The sequence below is a fragment of the Oncorhynchus kisutch genome, linkage group LG1 (genome assembly GCF_002021735.2).
Source record: "Oncorhynchus kisutch isolate 150728-3 linkage group LG1, Okis_V2, whole genome shotgun sequence".
NCBI lineage: Eukaryota > Metazoa > Chordata > Actinopteri > Salmoniformes > Salmonidae > Oncorhynchus > Oncorhynchus kisutch.
Genome location: NC_034174.2, coordinates 37269699 through 37289753, shown reverse-complemented (window position 1 = coordinate 37289753; position 20055 = coordinate 37269699). Strand labels below are relative to the sequence as shown.

Below are 20055 nucleotides of genomic sequence, written 5' to 3'. Positions count from 1 at the left end.
AGAATATATTGCCATTTGGGTCACAACCTGCATACCTGCCCATGAAGTCATCTTTCATGTCCATGTCCTTATCAAATATCTCTACATGGAGCTCCTGGCCAGGCAGCGTGGTCAGAACCACCTGGGAGACAACACAACACACAACAACACCTTCAGTAAAAGCAATATCCATCATTCTAAAACTGGAAACACACAGGGAAGCACTGAGATTTTGAGGTCACCTAATATTTTCCTCCAAATAATGGGTAAATACTCATTGGTAGACTGCTGTCCTGGTTGTTAACAGTGTTCATTTCGTCAACAATAACTATGACGAAAAATATTCGCCCCATGACCGATTTTTCTTATCGAAAGCTAATGACGATAACGATATGAGATGCCATGAAAAAAAACAATAAATGTAAGAAATTAGTTTATTTTAGTTGACGAAAATGTGACGAGACGAGGATTTCACGTGAGACTAATGGACATTCAATTTGACATGAAGCTCCTTTTCATCTGATTTGTCCAATCATAAGCATGAATGCCTTTGCAGAATATTTAATGCAATCCTCTCATTGGCAGAATTAACATCTTTCAATTGCGCGGTCCGGCTCTTCCACACAGCTCCCGTGAGGTCACTTCAGTCACTCGTCAATCTTTTGAACTGGTGCACTGTCACGCCCTGACCTTAGAGATCCTTATTATTCTCTATGTTTGGTTAGGTCAGGGTGTGACTCGGGTGGGAAATTCTATGTTTTCTATTTCTTTATTTTTGGCCGAGTGTGGTTCCCAATCAGAGGCAGCTGTCTATCGTAATCTCTAGTTGGGAATCATACTTAGGCAGCCTGTTTTCCACCTGAGTTTGTGGGATCTTGTTTTCTGTTTAGTATCTGAGTCTGACAGAACTGTGCGCTTTCGTTTTTTGTCTTTGTTATTTTGTTTTGGTGTCATCAATAAAAAGACGATGTACGCCTACCACCCTGCGCCTTGGTCCACTCTTCATTCTACAACCGAGAGCCGTTACATGTGCATTCAGGACACTTCAGTTGTAACTAACCTAAACTAGAAACAATAATGTTTACTCTCTCTTACTTTCATGTAGGCTATTTCTGCTTAGGTCACATCAGAAGCTCTATGTTATTAATCTGTGTTGTTGCTCTCGCGCTTTGCAAATGCTACTGCAGTAGTTTTTTCCCCCAATTGGAAATATGAATGCTATTTGCTGAATATTAGAGTACAGTAGCCTAACATTTCTGGCATTGTTGGAAAGCTCAGATTCTCCCCCTGTTAGGGGAGTCAATATTATTTACTCCAAACCAAAGGTTATGATGGGGAGAAAAGAGATGTATGCCTAAATTGTTTACTTGTAGCCAAGGCTTTGTAGCCTATGGTAAATCATGGCTGGCATAGGTTACAATCTGCCACAATAGCAATGTGCCAGCTATATGAGGGTCTAGTTGGACAAGGCTATCTTAATGTGCACATGATGATATAGATTATTTCATGGGGGGAAAATGCAATAACATTACTGTGATTAAAACTAGACTAAAATGGTCCAGAGTTTTAGCCGACTGACAACAAAAACTAAGGATGAAAATACTCAAATGTGACTAAGTCTAAAAGGTATTTTAGTCATAAAGACGAACACTAAAACAAAATCTAAAATAGCTTCCAAAATGATCACTGGTTGATAAGCACTCTTTCTATGGTTCTGTTTTCTGATGACCAGAAGCCTCCTTGAACTCATTATAACCCTAGAGTGGTATGACTGTCCGTTTTAACCAATTACTTTGTTTTGTTCAAATGTTCCCACTTGAAAATTAAGATAATATTAGGTTGATATCGTACCTCATAAATCTCGTTCCAGGTGGGGTTGAGGTTCCTATTGATGACCCGACTTTCAAAGGTCTCACCCCCGATGTTGATCTTGACATAGGGGTCACTCTTGCCCTTTACCATGCCCCCCATCATGTTGTCCTTTGGGACCAGATTTTGGCCCTCTAGAAGGTGGATTCTAAGCACCCCCTAAAACAACAAAACACTGAAATTCAGCATAGACTCAGACTCTTCAACATTGCAATCATACTTTAACTTGATTTAATTGTAACTGCCTTAGTTACTAACAATAACATGTATGTCCATGTATATTACATGCTTTACCTCTGTGGCAAAGCTGGGGTCAGGGGAGGTCTGTCGGGGGCGTATCTTTGAGAAACCAGCTGCTAGGCTAGCTGCCTCTGTAGAGGAAGTGGGAATGTTCTCCTCATCCAACCATAGCACCTGAGAGAAAAAGGGAGAGCGAGAAACAATGAGAGAGAAACAAAGAGAGAGAGAGAAACATAAGAAACAAAGAGAGAAACAAAGAGAGAAACAAAGCGAGAGAGAGACAGATAGAGAAACAAAGAGAGAGACAGATAAAGAGAGAGAGAAACAAAGAGAGAGACAGAAAGAAAGAAAGAAAGAAAATAATGCATTACACATAGGCCAAACTGAGCTTTAAAGATGTGCATCCACCTTACAATAGGTTGGGATTGAGAGGAGGAACCTGTCCTTACCCTGAGTACAGTGTTGATGTAGATGCGGCTGGCAGGGCCAGATTTGTCAAGCTGGAACCACTGGTCCAGAGACAGGTTGGGGCTGGACAGCAGACGGGACAGAGGGATGGACAGGGTACCTAGAGTCTGTATCCGGTCGTTGTCTTTCACCTGGAAGAGATGGGAGGATAGTGAGAATGTTCAATGAAGAATACACACATAGGAAAGAGTGTGGTCATTCAACAGATTGCTATGAGGAAACAGACAGAAATAATGCATTCAAATAATGACAAATTGGTGCAAAACATGTAATGGAGTTAGAATATCAAGGTACCTGAATGTCTATTGACTGCTTGCGTGGATCTGGGATGAAGAAGGTGAAGGCATCCTCCCACTCTGGGTTGATTGTCGTCCAACAGGTCTAAAAACAGTGTTAAGGAATAGAGAGAATGCTAAATAGGAGTGGGTTTGACTTCAAAGCAAAGGGTTATGATAGTCTATTACTATGGTAGCCACCTTTGGTCTTCAATTCCACTATAGGAGCCGGATGGAATAAGTCTAGTAAGTCACTACTCTGGTAGTCTTACCCTGCTCTCTCGAGTGATGTCCTGAACAGACAACTGTACCATGGGACTGGGTTCTTTGTTGCCCTTCTTCATCTAAAACACACACATACAAACACACATCAACATATAAAACACACAAACAACTTGAACACTTTATTAATGTAGCACTACGGGGGCTTTTGTTTCGGCCCAGCACTATCAGCATTTGATTCATCTAATCAAGTTATTGATAATTAGATTTGATTAGTTGAAACAGATGTGTTTGTGCTGGGTTTGTAACAAAAGCCTGCACACTCTGTAGCTCTTCAGGACTAGGGTTGGTAACCACTGGCATAGATGTTGCATAGCAACCGCCGAAAAACAGTAGAAAGAGGAAACAGAGTTGAGTGCCAAGAGTTTCAGGAAGTCTAAACACAGAACCACTATGGGTGTGTTTCATTACAGAAGGTTGTTCCCTCTCCTTGGCTCCCATTCACTTCCTTTTGCAGATCAGACAGGACTGGATAGGTGAAAACAACAGCTAGCCTTTAAAGCCGATGTTGCAATTATCTCAGATCAGTGATGGGAAGTGAACAAGGGCCGAGGGTAGGGAACAACTCTGTGTAACAAGAACCCTAGTGACAGTTACAGCGCTACCCTCGCAGCCACAGACAGGATGCAGCTTAAGGGCTGAGAGAGGAGGAGGAGGAGGAGGAGGGGGGAGGTTGACGAGGTGTGACTCACAGGAAGGGCTTCAGCCTTGTCCAGATACACTGCCAAGATGGCTGCCGAGGGGGGATCAGAAGTCTTACTGGACACTGTCAAGTTCTTGTTCCTCTGAAGAACCTGGGAGAGGAAGGGAGGGGGGGAGGAGTTGAGAAGAGGGGAGAGGCACTTAGCTCTAAGCACTTTTCATTCTGCACATTCCTTCACTACAGCTCACTGCCAGCGTACACAGTCAGCAGAGTGTATAATCAAACAAGATGGAATGGGCCTCATACTGCTGTAACATTAACTTTGGGAGGAATATTATGATAGGGAGGATACGGATTCAGACCTGCTCCAGTTGCTCTGTATTGGGCAGCAAGACCAACCACTCCAGTCTGAAATGGACCCGTCCTGACTTGGTTTCTTTCAGGGTGAACCACTGAGAAACAAAAATACAGATTGTGATGACAAAGTAGTGTCTAACCGTGTCAGACATTCAATACTCAAAATAACTCACTTCATCAACAACTGTGGACTTCTTCACGATACCCAAATCTATCTTGGTTCTGTAGGAAACGGCAGAGTGGGAGAGAGACAAAAAGAGAAATAAACAAAAACAGAGAAAACAAGACAATGGAGAAAAATAAAGAAAAGAGATCCAGCAGTATTTAAGGAAGAGAAGAGAACACTACATGTAAAACACTAGGAGACTTTCTACTCTTTCTACTCAGTTACAGGGCAATGTGAGGTGAAAGGGAAAGGAAACAGTCAAAAGTGTCAGTGTGGCACACAGAAACCCATGGACAGGCAGTGAGATGTAGCTACCTCCCCAGGAAGTCATCCTGGTCTGGGTCTTTGTCATACACCTCCACCTCCAGCTCCTGACCTGGTACTTCATGGACTATGACCTGACATACACACATGGACATACAGTTGCATTCGGAAAGTATTCAGACCTCTTGACTTTTTACACATTTTGTTATGTTACAGTTTTATTTTAAAATGGATTAAATCGTTTTTTCCACTCATCAATCTACACACAGTACCCCATAATGAGAAAGCAAAAACAGGTTTTTAGACATTTTTGCATATCACATGTACATAAGTATTCAGACCCTTTAATCAGTATTTTGTTGAAGCACCTTTTCCAGCAATTACAGCCTCGAGTCTTCTTGAATATGACGCTACAAGCTTGGCACACCTGTATTTGGGGAGTTTCTCCCATTCGTCTCTGCAGATCCTCTCTAGCTCTGTCAGGTTGGATGGGGAGCTGCACAGCTATTTTCAGGTCTCTCCAGACAGGTTCGATCAGGTTCGTGTCCGGGGCTCTGGCTGGGCCCCTCAATGACAGTCAGAGACTTGTCCCGAAGCCACTCTTGTCTTGGCTGTGTGCTTAGTGTCATTGTCCTGTTGGAAGGTGAACCTTTGCCCCAGTCTGAGGTCCTGAGTGCTCTGGGGCAGGTTTTCATCAAGGATCTCTCTGTTCCTTGCTCTGTTCATCTTTCTCTCGATCCTGACTAGTCTCCCAGTCCCTGCTGCTGAAAAACATCCCCACAGCATGATGCTGCCACCACCATGCTTAACCGTAGGGATGGCGCACGTTTCCTCCAGACATGATGCTTGGCATTCAGGCCAAAAAGTTCAATCTTGGTTTCATCAGACCAGAGAATCTTGTTTCTCATGGTCTGAGTCCTTTAGGTGCCTTTTGGCAAACTCCAAGCGTGTTGTCATGTGCCTTTTACTGAGTGGCTTCTGTGTGGCCACTTTACCATAAAGTCCTGATTGGTGGAGTGCTGCAGAGATTGTTGTCCTTCTAAAAAGGTTCTCCCATCTCCACAGAGGAACTCTGGATCTCTGTCAGAGTGATCATCAAGTTCTTGGTCACCTCCCTGACCAAGGTCCTTCTCCCTCGATTGCTCAGTTTGGCCAGGGAGTAAAGCTCTAGGAAGAGTATTGGTGCTTCCAAACTTCTTCCATTTAAGAATGATGGAGGCCACTGTGTTCTTGGGGACCTTCAAAACATTTTTTGGCACCCTTCCCCAGTTATGTGCCTCGACACAATCCTGTCTCGGAGCTCTACGGACAATTCCTTCGACCTCATGGCTTGGTTTTTGCTCTGACATGCACTGTCAACTGTGGGATCTTATATAGACAGGTGTTTGCCTTTCCAAATAATGTCAATGAATTGAATTTACCACAGGTGAAGTTGTAGAAACATCTCAAGGATGATCCATGGAAACAGGATGCAACTGAGCTCAATTTCGAGTCTCATAGCAAAGGGTCTGAATACTTGTGTAAATAAGCTATTTCAGTTTTGATATTTTTCAAACATTTCGAAAGACCTGTTTTCGCTTTGTCATTATGGGGGTTTGTTCGTAGGTTAATGTGGGAAAAAAGTAATTCAATAAGGCTGTAACGTAACAAAATGTGGAAAAAGTCAAGTGGTCTGAATACTTCCAAATGCACTGTACACAACACCATGAGGACCAACAACACAGAGACATCAATGTGGAGACAATGTGGCCCTTTACTCTATGATTACTCAGTTTGACTGTGTGTCATTGGCAAAGTGATTGTCTTGTAAAAAAACTAAATAACCTTAATAGACAAACATACATAGGGGAATCCCCACATTGCTACTGGACCATTCTCTACCAAGTAATGCATTCTCTCCCTAAACAAATAATTGGAAATGAAGACATGCTGTTTTGCAACAGTAAATGCAACACTAACATGTGGCAATGACATTCAATGAAACAGGAATGAGTGATTTTACGCAATCCTCTGGCTCCTTGGCCTCCTCACCTCGTACATCTCTCCCCATTTGGGACAGACAGTGTTGTCCACAACGTGGGAGGTGAAGGTCTGAGGACCCACCCTACACAGGGCGTAAGGGTCAGACAGCCCTGCTATCACCCCCTTAATGTAGTTGTCCTTAGCTGGCAGGTCATCAGCTTCCAAGAGATGGATACGCACCACACCCTGAAAGGGGCAGGAGATAGAGAGAGCGGGGTAGAGGGAGAGAGGGAGAGAGAGAAATAGAGGGATGAGAGGGCACAGATACAGAGTAGGAGGGAACAATTAACTATTTAATGGGGAGGGAGGGAGGGAGAGGAAGACAGTGAGAGGATTGATACTGGTATAAGCTCTACTGTGTGTAACGTCTGTATATCAGTTTGGCAGTTATAAGCTCAGACAAGACAGAGTCTGTGGTCTGAGTAAATAAATGTGTGTTTATGGAGAGTGTTTGTGGAGAGTGTGGACTCACCCTAGGCAGAGGAGAGCGAAGCTGGGCAACGTGCAGGTCTGCTACCAGGGGAACAGTCAGACGGTTGGGCAGAACCAGGTGGGAAGCTATGGCATCCATTATCATGGTGTCAGACATAATGCTGAGAAACACAGGAGAGGGAGCACTCGACTTTATATATACAGTAGACACATGGAAGTGCACAAACATAGTATATCAAAATACAGCAATATCATAGCATAGCACTGATTGTATCAGTTGGGGCATACAGTAAAGTATAGTTAAGTGTTACATGAAGTGAATTATCATCACATGACATAGTGACTCCAATTACAGAACGATAACAACAGACAAAGTCAGCCTCACTTCAGACCAGGGATGTCCAGTAAGTTGGTCAGTCCAGTCCAGTTGATGTCCAGTTTCTATAGGACAGGGGTGAGGAGATGAAGGAAAATATGAGGAATGTTGGGGTTTCAGACATCCAATACAAAGAGAAAGAGAGATACATAACACATGTACAGTAGAACAACACACAAAAAAATGAAGGTTCCTCAAAGGTTCTTTGGGAAGGGTTATGGTTCTGTGTGGAACCATAATTACTCAAAGAACAATTTGAGCTCTTCAATGGTTCTTTACAGATCGGGTTCAATCCCGGGCTGTATCACAACCGGACGTGATCGGCACAATTGGCCCAGCCTCGTCCGTGTTAGGGGAGGGTTTGGCCGGGGGACCTTACTTGGCTCATCGCACTCCACAAAAAAGGGTTCTTATATAGCCCCAAAAAGGGTTGTGACCACAGTGGAACCCTTTTTTTGTGTTATGTAGAACCTTATTTAATGGTTCTTTATAGAACCTTAGGCTCCATTTCAAACATAATGAGCATGGTTCTTTATAGAACCTTCAAAAAAGTGTTCTAAGGTTCTATATAGCACCAAAAAGGGTTCCGCTATGATTACAAGCCAAAGAACCTACCTGGTACTATTTGGAACCATTCTTTTTTCGTGTGAAGTAACAGGGAGTGTGAGATGGTGGAGTGTTGGGAGTGAAGAGGATATGAAGGGAAAGATGGACAGACTGATGGTGTTAAGGAAAGAGGGGGATGGTTCCAGCTACCCACCGGCCTGCGGATAAAGAACATGGTGACTGCGCCCACGATGGGGACATCTCCAATCAGAGGCTCCAGAATCACCCGCATCATCCCATGCAGCTGGGAAGAGAGAGGAGGGAATACATTCATATAAAATCGCAAAACTGAAATAAAATGTATAAAAACACTTATAGGGATTTATAAGTATAGACTGTGAATTATTTGTTTATACACACATACAGTACCAGTCAAAAGTTTGGACACACCTACTCGTTCAAGGGTTTTTCTTTATTTTTACTATTTTCTACATTGCAGAATAATAGTAAAGACATCAAAACTATGAAATAACACACATGGAATCATGTAGTAACCAAAAAAGTGTTGAACAAATCAATATATATTTGATATTTTCTTCAAATTTTCTTCAAAGATTCTTCAAAGTAACCACCCTTTGCCTTGATGACAGCTTTGCACACTCTTCACATTCTCTCAACCAGCTTCATGAGGAAGTCACAGGTGTGCCTTGTTAAATGTTCATTTGTGGAATTTCTTTCCTTCATTATGCGTTTACCCAATCAGTTGTGTTGTGACATGGTAGGGGTGGTAAGAACAGCTCAAATAAGCATAGATAAATGACAGTCCATCATTACTTTAAGAGATGAAGTTCAGTCAATGCAGAACATTTCAAGAACTTTGAAGGTTTCTTCAAGTGCAGTTGCAAAAACCATCAAGTGCTATGATGAAACTGGCTCTCAAGAGGACCGCCAAATCAAAGGAAGACCCAGAGTTACCTCTAATGCAGAGGATAAGTTCATTAGTTTCCAGCGTCAGAAATTGCAGCCCAAATAAATGTTAGTAACAGACACATCTCAACATCAACTGTTCAGAGGAGACTGCGTGAATAAAGCTTTCATGGTTGAATTGCTGCAAAGAAACCACTACTAAAGGACACCAATAAGAAGATACCTGCGTAGGCCAAGAAACACAAGCAATGGACATTAGACCGGTGGAAATCTGTCCTTCTGGTCTGATGAGTCCAATGTTGAGATTTTTGGTTCAAATCGCTGTGTCTTTGTGAGACTCAGAGTACGTGAACAGATGATCTCCGCATGTGTGGTTCCCACCGTGAAGCATAGAGGGGGAGGTGTGGTGGTGTGCTTTGCTGGTGACACTGTCAGTGATTTATTTAGAATTCAAGGCACACTTAACCAGCGTGGCTACCACAGCACTCTGCAGTGATACGCCATCCCATCTGGTTTGCGCTTAGTGGGACTATCATTTATTTTTCAACACACCTCCAGGCTGTGTAAGGGCTATTTGACCAAGAAGGGGAGCGATGGAGTGCTGCATCAGATGACCTGGCCTCCACAATCAACCGACCTCCCGATGGTTTGGGATGAGTTGGACCGCAGAGTGAAAGAAAAGCAGCCAACAAGTGCTCAGCATATGTGGGAACTCCTTCAAAACAGTTGGAAAAACATTCCAGGTGAAGCTGGGAGAATGCCAAGAGTGTGCAAAGTTGTCATCAAGGCAAAGGGTGGCTACTTTGAAGAATCTCAAATATAAAATATATTTTTATTTGCTTACTACTTGATTCCTTATGTGTTATTTCGTAGCTTTGATGTCTTCACTATTATTCTACAACGTAGAAAATAGTACAAATAAAGAAAAACCCTCTCGAATGAGTATGTGTGTCCAAACGTTTGACTGGTACTGTACATTAAAAATAAAGACGTAATTTCTTAGTTATGTTTTAACATTATTGTGTTACCAATATCTCTTCCTGCCTCTCACTTTCTCTTTGGCAGGTCAATACCTTCTTTTCTCCCTATTTTCCATAATATCCCACAGCCTTATTACAGACTAGAGAGAGAAAATAAAACATACCTGTATTCCCTTGACTCCTGCTTTGCAGAAATACCTCTTAACCTCCACATTGATCTCAACATTTCCAACATAGCTGCAAGGTAAAAGAGAAGGATACTGTAGCACATTTCAATAATTGGTCCTTGTATAATGGCTTTGAACTTCCGATTTTGGAAGAGAGAGTGAATGGTGCCTCTGAGGCCTGGCGGAAAGTTAAACATTGAAGGGTTGAAGGTCACCTGATGTACACATCCAGCAGGACTTGTCCCCTCTCATTCTCTGTGTGTGCTTTTACACCCACCACCTTCATGGCCTACAACACACATACAGCATAGTCAACAAAGAACATACACACACCAAGAGAACACAATTATGTAAGACTATGAAAGCCCATAAACCAATACTGTCCATCTCAGTGAGAGTGAAAGAAAATCTTGTGTCATGTATAGTATGATGAGACCTGTAGCAGTGTTTGTGTGTATGGGGGGTGTTATCTTAGAAGTTACCTTGTCCCCAAAGTCCACCTTAGTGAATGTGAGGGTCTGGAGGTGAGTGCTGGAGGCACGGATGGATGGAGCGATGGTCTCCACTAGCAACTTTTCCAGATATTGACCCACAAACGGCCACACCTGCTGCAGGATCTGAGGTGGGGGGAAAGGGAGAGGAGCAGGGATGATGGCTATAATCTGTGTAATGCACACCAGGTAATTGCTTTTCAGCAATACTAAATCAGGTTATTGCAACATTTTCTCTGAGGGAAACACAGATAAGACTTGTTCTACCCCTTGCTACTTTAGGAGGTAAAGTGGAAGCACAAGCACACCACTCTCTAATGGCAATAGGCCTACTACTTTCAAATGTCTCAGCTTCAAATACCCAGGCATGATTATCTTATGGTGGTCGCACTCAATGTGTCAATAAGAACCAGGGCAACATGCAGGTGACAGATTAGACTTCAGCTGTGCACACGTCTGTCTTTTCCATGATAGACAATAGTTTCACATATTCAGGATTCTGGGCCCACCCGTTACCTGTAGATCTGTTTATGTCCAGCGTTCACTGTTTAGATAATATGGTTCCTATTGGGCACGGTTAGTGTTAGGACGTAGACAAACAATATCCACGAAACACTTCCACACTCCATTCCCCCAGGGGGCAGCAGCAACCTTGTCCAGGTGCTGAGCCTGGTTGATAAGCACACCAGGTGCTGCCAATTAAGGCAGTCGTCAGTCAGTGTCCCAGTTTTGTAAACTGTGAGGCTGCTGGTTGGTTTGGTGGCCATAGGCCTTTTGTTTGATTTTGAATCTTTAGTTTGTAGTTCTCCTTTTTGTATATATTTGTTTCCGTCACCATCTGAACCTAATAATCCACTTGGGCTCGTTGACCCGAATGAGTCAAGACAGAGCTGGCCATGGACCTAAGGTAAGGTTGCTGTCTCCCTGGGCACATGTGCATCCAACACAGCCCTCAAACACTGACTTCCCACATTCATTCAGATTACATACCAGTTAACTAGGCCTAAGAGCCCTAGAACTGGCGAGTGCAACAATATTAGCAGGCTTCGTAGGGAAACCTTCATATCAGGGGAAACCTTCATATCAGGAAATGTTTACACATTTTTAAAACTGTCCCAGATCTTTTTTTTAATCACTGAGATATCTTTATCAGAACCAGAGTTATGAGCTTTTAAAGTTGACTTCAGTCAAAAAGTAAAAAGTGAGAAAACAGCATTCAAAGATTCAGTTACGTTTACTAGAATAAATTATTATACTGTACAATAATAGATACGTGGAGCCAAAATAAGTGTACATTTCTGTGCGATTATGAACTATCAACAACAACACGCTTAAAAAGAAACACACTAAAGACAGAACTGTTTGATTTGACTATATACAACACTGGATGGCATTATAGATGTCCAAAATAATAATTGTAATTTAAATTAATCTTGCAGGAATGGGTACTGGAACAAGTTGCTGACATCTCCATGGCCAGGAAGAACAATCTTATCTGCTGAGAGATGAGATGAAATGAGTTTGTCATACAGGCAATGTGAAAACAATACAAGTAGTCACAACACAAGTCAATCACACAAAATGTAAATATAGCTGTAGAGAGAGTGAAATAGTACAGTACTAGTGTGCAAAAGCAAATAAAGTGACTGGGTAGTGTCGGGTGTTGACTGCAGCCTGGTGTTGTTGAAGACCCGGATGGCAGTGGGCAAGAAGGATTTAAATCATATTGATATGAATTAATTTGACTCTCTGACAAATAAACAAAGATATCTCGAACAAACACAAACTACTAGGTCATCATTCTTATCTTAGTTAAGTGCTCCATGGTGACGACCACCTTGGACCCAGCGCTGGCCCCCAGATCCATGAGCCTGCCCCTTCCCTTCACCATTTTACCCCGAGGGGGAGAAAAGCATGTTTCAGTGCTTTATCAGTCTTATTTATTTGGGTCCACAATAAAGTAAATTGTCATGGAGACCCAAAAGTTAACACAAACACACACACACACAAAGGGGCTCTCTATCTCTTCACACCTTTGTGTGTCTCTTATCTCTATTCCTATATCTCAATTAATTAACATGAACTTGTTAGCTAGCTAACATGTTTTGTGAGCTACAGGGATGAAAAATACCATGGTTAGTGAAATAGTGAAACATTTAGGTGAAAATGTAGCTATATCAGCTTGTCTTCAATAGTACTGTCACTCTCTACCAACATTGGCTATAGCCTACCTTAAACAAATACAAAGTAGATGCAGGTAGTGGAGGCATGATAGTTATGAAGTATGGAAAGCTTCACATACCTTGCTTGCTCCTCATTGAAGAGGCTCTCATCTCTCCATTCATGAGGTGACAGAAAATCGTTGGGACCACTCGTAAAATAATCATTGATTTCCGGTAATTCAGAGCATACTGGCAGTTTCGCTCAAAGTAATTATAACTAATTAGCTAAATCAAACAACATGCAATGTTACTATTTATCTTAGAAGTCAGCTTCAATGATGATTGACTAATGATACTGAACAAAAATAACCACAACATGCAACGATTTTGCTGAGTGACAGTTTATATAAGGAAATCAGTCAATTGAAATAAATGTATTAGGCCCTAATCTATGGATTTCACATGATTAGGCAGGGGTGCAGCCACTTGGGAGACAGGGCCAACCACTAGGGAGCCAGGCCCAGCCAGTCAGAATGAGTTTTTCCCCACAATGGGGCTTTATTACAGAGAAAAACTCCTTAGTTTCATCAGCTGCCCGAGTGGCTGGTCTCAGAAAATGCTGCAGGTGAAGAAGCCTGATGTGGAGGTCCTGGCCTGGCATAGTTACACCTGGTCTGCAGTTGCGAGGCCGGTTGGATGTACGGCCAAATGTTCTACAACGACGTTGGAGGCGGCTTATGGTAGAGAAATTAACATGAATTTCTCTGAAAACAGCTCTTCGTGACAATCCTGCAGTCAGCATCCCAATTGCACACTCCCTGAAAACTTGAGACATTGTGGCCTTTTAATGTCCCAGCGCAAGGTGCACCTGTGTAATGATCATGCTGTTTAATCAGCTTCTTGATATGCCACATCTGTCTGGTGGATGGATTATCTTGACAAGGCATCAAATGCTCACGAACAGGAATGTAAACAAATTGGTAAACAAAATTTGAGAAATAAGCATTTGTGTGTATGGAAAATTCCTGGGATCTTTTATTTCAGCTCATGAAACATGGGAGCAGCACTTTACATGGTGCGTTTATATATTTTTTGAGGGGTAGAAAACAGAAAGACTGCGGGTGTGTGCTATTACAAGAATGACAGGAGCATAATCCCAATTTGCACTCTGTTTCACCTGTGCACTCATTCACACTGCTACAAAGATTAAAAGCAGTGGATTGGTGTAACTGTACTGGTAGATAACTAATCTACACCTATCCAATACCTTTATATCTTTGAGGGGAGTGGCCAGGGCTAGCAAGAAATGGGATGCAGCTCAAAATGACATAGCTAACTAATTGTCATTCGAGATGCCTCTCGCTTCCAAGTTTAGGATAGGATATCGATGAGATTGCGTTGCTACCTAAAATCTAAATAATTCTGTATGGCTAAAAGTGCAGCAATACTGTGAATATATTTGGAGCACTTTTCATGTCATTTTGGTCAGCTAATAGGCCTACCCACTGATCAAGCAACATCGGAAGAAAGAAACCTCTTATGAACTTTAGCACCGGTTTACAGCTAATTATAGACAAAATGAACATTCATAACTACATTGTTGATTGTAAATTACAACGTTATACTACTACATTAATAATTAGCTAGCTAATTATTCTGTATCTAAACCAGCCTAATTTAATTTCTCTGTAGCATGTTATTTTGAATGGGTCAAGTCAGCTGTGACACTCTCAGGGCTTGGGAAGTTAGAGCTAACCTTTTCACATTGGGCATGCTATCTAACGTAAAAACAACAACTTATAAATTAACTATTTTCCTTAAGTAATCATACAATATTTTTTACATTCCAATAAAGAAAAGGGTTTAAAGTATCCAAAACAACCAAAATCTCAATTTCCACAACAACAAATATTTTTTGGGGCAATTTCTCTTTTTCCCAACAATGAATTGGCACGAGATCAGACCGGTTCTCGTAGACCGCCTCACATTTGATCTCTGTCGAGTTCTAGGGGGTTTCCAGTTTGTCTAAAAACAGGACAAGACTCCCTCCCTGGCAGAGAATATACAATGCATTCGGATTCAAACACCTTGACTTTTTCTACATTTCGCTACGTTACAGCCTTATTGTAAAATTTATTCAAATGGAGGCCCTGGGTTCGCTCCCAGGCTCTGTCCTAACCGGCCGCGACCGGGAGGTCCGTGGGGCGACGCACAATTGGCCTAGCGTCGTCTGGGTTAGGGAGGGCTTGGCCGGTAGGGATATCCTTGACTCATCGCGCTCCAGCAACTCCTGTGGCGGGCCGGGCGTAGTGCGCGCTAACCAAGGTTGCCAGGTGCACGGTGTTTCCTCCGGCACATTGGTGTGGCTGGCTTCCGGGTTGGATGCGCTCTGTATTAAGAAGCAGTGTGGCTTGGTTGGGTTGTGTATCGGAGGACGCATGACTTTCAACCTTCATCTCTCCCGAGCCCGTACGGGAGTTGTAGCGATGAGACAAGATAGTAGCTACTAAAACAATTGGATACCACGAAATTGGGGAGAAAAAGGGGTAAAATTACATAAAAATTATACATCTAAAAATTGATTCAACTGTTTTTTCCCCTCATCAATATACACACAATACCACATAATGTCAAAGCAAATACTGTTTTTTAGACATTTTTTCAAATGCATTCAAAATAAAATTATGGAAATATCACATTTACATAAGTGTCCAGACCCTTTACTCAGTACTTTGTTGAAGCACTTTTGGCAGCTATTACAGCCTCAAGTCTTTTGGGGAATATATATTTTTATTTTATTTAACTAGGCAAGTCAATTAAGAACAAATTCTTATTTACAATGACGGCCTAGGAACTGTGGGTTAACTGCCTTGTTCAGGGCCAGAACAACAGACTTTTACCTTGTCAGCTTGGGGATTCGATCTAGCGACCTTTTAGTTACTGGCCCAACGCTCTAACCACAGGTGTGCCAAGCTTATAGCATAATAATGCTATAAGCTTGGCACACCTGTATTTGGGGAGTTTCTCCCATTCTTCTCTGCTGATCCTCTCAAGATGGATGGGGAGGTTGGATGGGGAGCGTCGCTGCACAGCTATTTTCAGGTCTCTCCAGAGATGTTAGATCGGGTTCGAGTCTGGGCTCTGGCTTGGCCACTCAAGGACATTCAGAAACTTGTCCCGAAGCTACTCCTGCATTGTCTTGGCTGTGTGTTTAGGGTCATTGTCCTGTTGGAAGGTGAACCATCACCCCAGTCTGAGGTCCTGAGCAGGTTTTCATCAAGGATCTCTCTGTACTTTGCTCCGTTCATCTTTCCCTCGATCCTGACTAGTCTCCCAGTCCCTGCCACTGAAAAATATACCCTCAGTATGATGCTGCCAAAATCATGCTTCACCATAGGGATGGTGCAAGGTTTCCTTCAGACATGAAGCTTGGCATTAAGGCCAAAGAGTACAATCTTGGTTTCATCAAACCAGAGAATCTTATTTATTGTGGTCTGAGTCCTTTAGGTGCCTTTTGGAAAACACCAAGCGGGCTTTCATGTGCCTTTTACTGAGGAGTGGCTTCTGTCTGGCCACTTTACCATAAAGGCCTGAGTGTTGCAAAGATGGTTGTCCTTCTGGAAGGTTCTCCCATCTCCACAGAGGAACTCTGGAACTACGTCAGAGTGACCATCGGGTTCTTGGTTACCTCCCTGACCAAGGTCCTTCACCTCCGATTGCTCTGTTTGGCCAGGCGGCCATCTCTAGGAAGAGTCTTGGTCGTTTCAAAATTCCATTTAAGAATGATTGAGGCCACTGTGTTCTTGGGGACCTTCAATGCCCAGATCCCCAGATCTGTGCCTCAACACAATTCTGTCTCGGAGCTCTACAGACAATTCCTTCAATCTCATGGCTTGGTTTTTGCTCTGACATACACTGTCAACTGTGGGACCTTAAATAGATAGGTGTGCCTTTCCAAATAATGTCCAATCAATTAAATAATGTCCAATCAGGTGGACTCCAATCAAGTTGTAGAAACATCTCAAGAATGATCAATGGAAACAGGATGCACCTAAACTCAATTTCAAGTCTCATAGTGAAGGGTCTGAATATGTAAATAAGGTAACTGTTTTTGATTTGTAATACATTTGCAAAAATGTATAAAAAACTGTTTTTGCTTTGTCATTAAGGGGTATTGTGTGTAGATGGAGGAAAAATCCAAATTTAATACATTTTTGAATAAGGCTGTAATGTAACAAAATGAGGAAAAAGTGGAGGGGTCTGAATACTTTCCGAATGCACTGTATACTGTTGATGCGTGCTGTAGAAGGAAATTACAGCTGGGTCCAGTCTGGTAAATCTAGAGTGAGTCATCAGCAACATGAACAGCAAGGGTTTCTGGGCAATGGCAGCTAAAGTCTGCTGATGCTCCTGTTGGGATATCCAACTCAAATATCTGTCTAAGAGATAGCTGTGTTCAGACCTCGTGTTCCCATTGTAGCGAACATCATAATTTCAGTCTTGGCTGAGGCCTATTCTTAGAAAACAGGACCAGCCTGGTTTTGCAGGCTGAGCCGCTACAATGGGTAGGCAGTCATTGTAAATAAGAATTTGTTCTTAACTGACTTGCTTAGTTAAAAAAGGTTCAATTTAAAAATAATACAAATCATTTGCAGGGCTGGAAGAAACAGAGTGAAAAAGAGGTTTGGGGAGAAGGGACAATTGTTGCCATTTGATTGGATTTTAGGGGTTTCGCTGGCCCCTCCCTCTTCCTGTGAGTCAGGCAGAACTAATATGGAAAGGTTGACAGAGTGGCCTGGCAATGGGCCTGCTCTGCTCTCTACTGTAGGAGTGGAGAGAGCTGCCTACAGCCCAGACACAGTGGCGAGGCTACTGGGGTGGGTGTCCCTGCTGTAACATGACAACGTAGCAGCAGCAGCACTAATCGCTCAGCTACCATGCCCCACCACCTGTCTATCAACATAGCAGCTGGCTCACAGAGACAGCGAAAGGCATGTGTGTTTGCTGTGTGTTTAATGGGAGAATGATGAATAGGGTTTCTCTTTGCACTCTCTAAAGGGCAGGCATTTGTAAGCGGAGAGGTTACCAGATGAAAACTGATGTAAGGAGGTAATGTCGCAGTACCTTATTGAGCCATTCCACCTTTTCCACATCTGGGAAGTTGACCTGTGAGGAATTACAAATAAATACATCAGTCACAGATTTAGGAGGAATACAGGAGTTGTCTTATCATGTACATAATGAGTTGTATAGCTAGGGTTATCAGACTAGCTTTTCCCAGTGCTTTTGTCTGTGTTGTTAGTGAATGCCACAATGGAAACTTTCTACATCCGAGGGACAGGAAGTGGGTGAGAAAGACATAAGTGCACCATCATCTCAATGCCTTCTTTTGGCACTAAACAGAACTCCCTTAAGTCTGTGCTTGACTTGGGCAGGAGCTCACCGGAGCTGAGTACCGGCACCTCAAATGTTCTACCACTTGAGCTCCTGTTCCTCTTATAGAATATTAACTCAAAAGCATTGTGGAGCTCCTGCACCGAAATATAAACAGCACTGGCACCCAAATAATGAGTACCGGAACCTATTTCAGTCAAGTACCGATTATAGTGTAAACAAACACCATTCTTCACCCCAAACAGATTTGACACCCCAAACAGACTACGTGCTAAAGGTTATGTTGTGACCAGTAGCTTGTTAATTCCCCTTATCTGTTATTCTGAAATAGACTCATTCTGACTCACTCCCTCCTTTTTTCCCCTCTTAGTCCCGAGGGAAGACATATTGAGAATTGCCTAATATAGAAGAAGCTGGTGAGGCTGAGGAATCATACAGAGGGAGAGAGACAGAGAATTAAACTGTAGAGAGAATAGAGAAACACTGTAGAGGAAAAAGAGACAGCATCAAAAGACCACACCTCAATCAGTACATCTCAAATGGCCTTCAACATCTATACGTAAGGCATCAATGGTCTTTGGAGTGCTTCAGATTAGTACCTTACAGGAAGGCACCTTTGTATATGAGAAGAAAAATCAATTCTGTCTCAGCTCGGCTGCATGGGGATGATGACATAGGGCCTGCATACAGTATACCAGCTATACAAATATTGGAGGCAGTTAGAGCCAGGGATTTTAGCATGTAGATGTAATAACTGTATAATAACATTGGTGTCCCTATGTTCAAATTATGTGAATGTTTCCTAGTGCACAGTAATCATTTCGATTAAAATAGCTATGGTTAGGATACATTTGCGAGGATATATTTGGTCCTTTGATATTTTCTGTGTGTGGAACAGACTGGCTCGCTAGGACCATAGAACTAGCTAGGTGGAGGAGGTCGACTTGTGGCATCTGATTGGGGGGAAGGGGACCACGTTAAACATAGATAATGGAGCACCTTATCAGTGACCAATGGTTATCAAAGTTATCTTACCCAAGCAGGGAGATCCTTTTTACTTTTGAACATTTTCATGTCTGAATATTGTTGTTCGTTGTCATTGTGGTGAATGGCGGACCGCAGACGAGCTTCTTTTGCCTCGCGTGAGTGCTTCCATCCCGTGTAGACCATGAGCCCGAACACCAACAGACTGGTGCTAACCCGGTAGTACCCTGCCAGATAAACGGGCAGCAAGGCACCTAGGCACTTGCCGAATGTCCAAAGAACCGATACAGCGTCAACACCTTGTGGTTTGGGGGTTTCAATTTCTAAACTATTCGGTGTATTCTTTTCGGAATGGGCCGAACCAGATGCGTCCTTGGTGGATTCTCCCTGCCCCGAGTCCGGATTTTGCATCGTGGCGTTTTCTGACAGAAAATGTAAGCTAGCGCAAGTTCTTCAATGCCTACTTTTCAACAGACTGCTATCTAATGTCGGGTACAACTCAGTACTGACGAATAGGCTAGGTATCTAGTTGATTTTAAAACTGCATCTCTATTTGTTCATAATCCAGCCAGTCTTCTTAGCGGGTACTGCCAAATTTAGACAATGCGTGGCATTAAACGTTGAGTACACAACTTCATAAGCCATTTACTAAAAAATTACAAGAACACATTTCAATACGTAGCTAGCAACTCTTCCATGTGTTGTCTTTCAAGGAGGAAAAACATATGAACACACTAGACTAGGCCAGGGCTGTGTTCTAGAATCTAGCCAGTGCCGTTAGCAGAACCGAAATACGCCCAGCCCATAAAATGAAAATGATTACTGCTATCAGGGATTCTTGGGACGTCCCTTCCCTTAACCCTTAACCAACTATTACCCGTTAAAATGTCTATTTCAATGGGGTGACGTCAGAGTTTGACGTCTTAAGGATCCCAGATAGCAAGGACTGAAGAGAAAAGCAGCAGTCGAATTATTTGACTCATTCCTGATTTCGCATGCTTGACTTGTCATGAGTCGATAGTTGGCAACTA

At 42.7% G+C, this 20055-nt stretch overlaps 1 protein-coding gene across 1 annotated transcript in view; it reads right to left on the bottom strand.

Moving 5' to 3' along the window:
- Positions 1-19755, bottom strand: part of esyt1b (extended synaptotagmin-like protein 1b) — a 38442-nt gene extending 18687 nt beyond the window's left edge. Inside the window, exons 1-19 of the mRNA XM_020488825.2 lie at positions 19076-19755; positions 17771-17812; positions 10476-10610; positions 10209-10282; positions 9991-10063; positions 8134-8223; positions 7383-7438; positions 7038-7158; positions 6575-6751; positions 4595-4677; positions 4287-4335; positions 4119-4208; positions 3806-3907; positions 3104-3175; positions 2851-2937; positions 2538-2687; positions 2143-2262; positions 1831-2007; positions 36-121 (exon numbers count right to left, since the gene is read on the bottom strand). Of these exons, the coding sequence (XP_020344414.1) occupies positions 36-121; positions 1831-2007; positions 2143-2262; positions 2538-2687; positions 2851-2937; positions 3104-3175; positions 3806-3907; positions 4119-4208; positions 4287-4335; positions 4595-4677; positions 6575-6751; positions 7038-7158; positions 7383-7438; positions 8134-8223; positions 9991-10063; positions 10209-10282; positions 10476-10610; positions 17771-17812; positions 19076-19435 (2144 nt within the window). The 5' untranslated portion in view covers positions 19436-19755. The remainder of the gene's footprint in view (positions 1-35; positions 122-1830; positions 2008-2142; positions 2263-2537; positions 2688-2850; positions 2938-3103; positions 3176-3805; positions 3908-4118; positions 4209-4286; positions 4336-4594; positions 4678-6574; positions 6752-7037; positions 7159-7382; positions 7439-8133; positions 8224-9990; positions 10064-10208; positions 10283-10475; positions 10611-17770; positions 17813-19075) is intronic.
- Between the last annotated feature and the right edge of the window lie 300 nt (positions 19756-20055).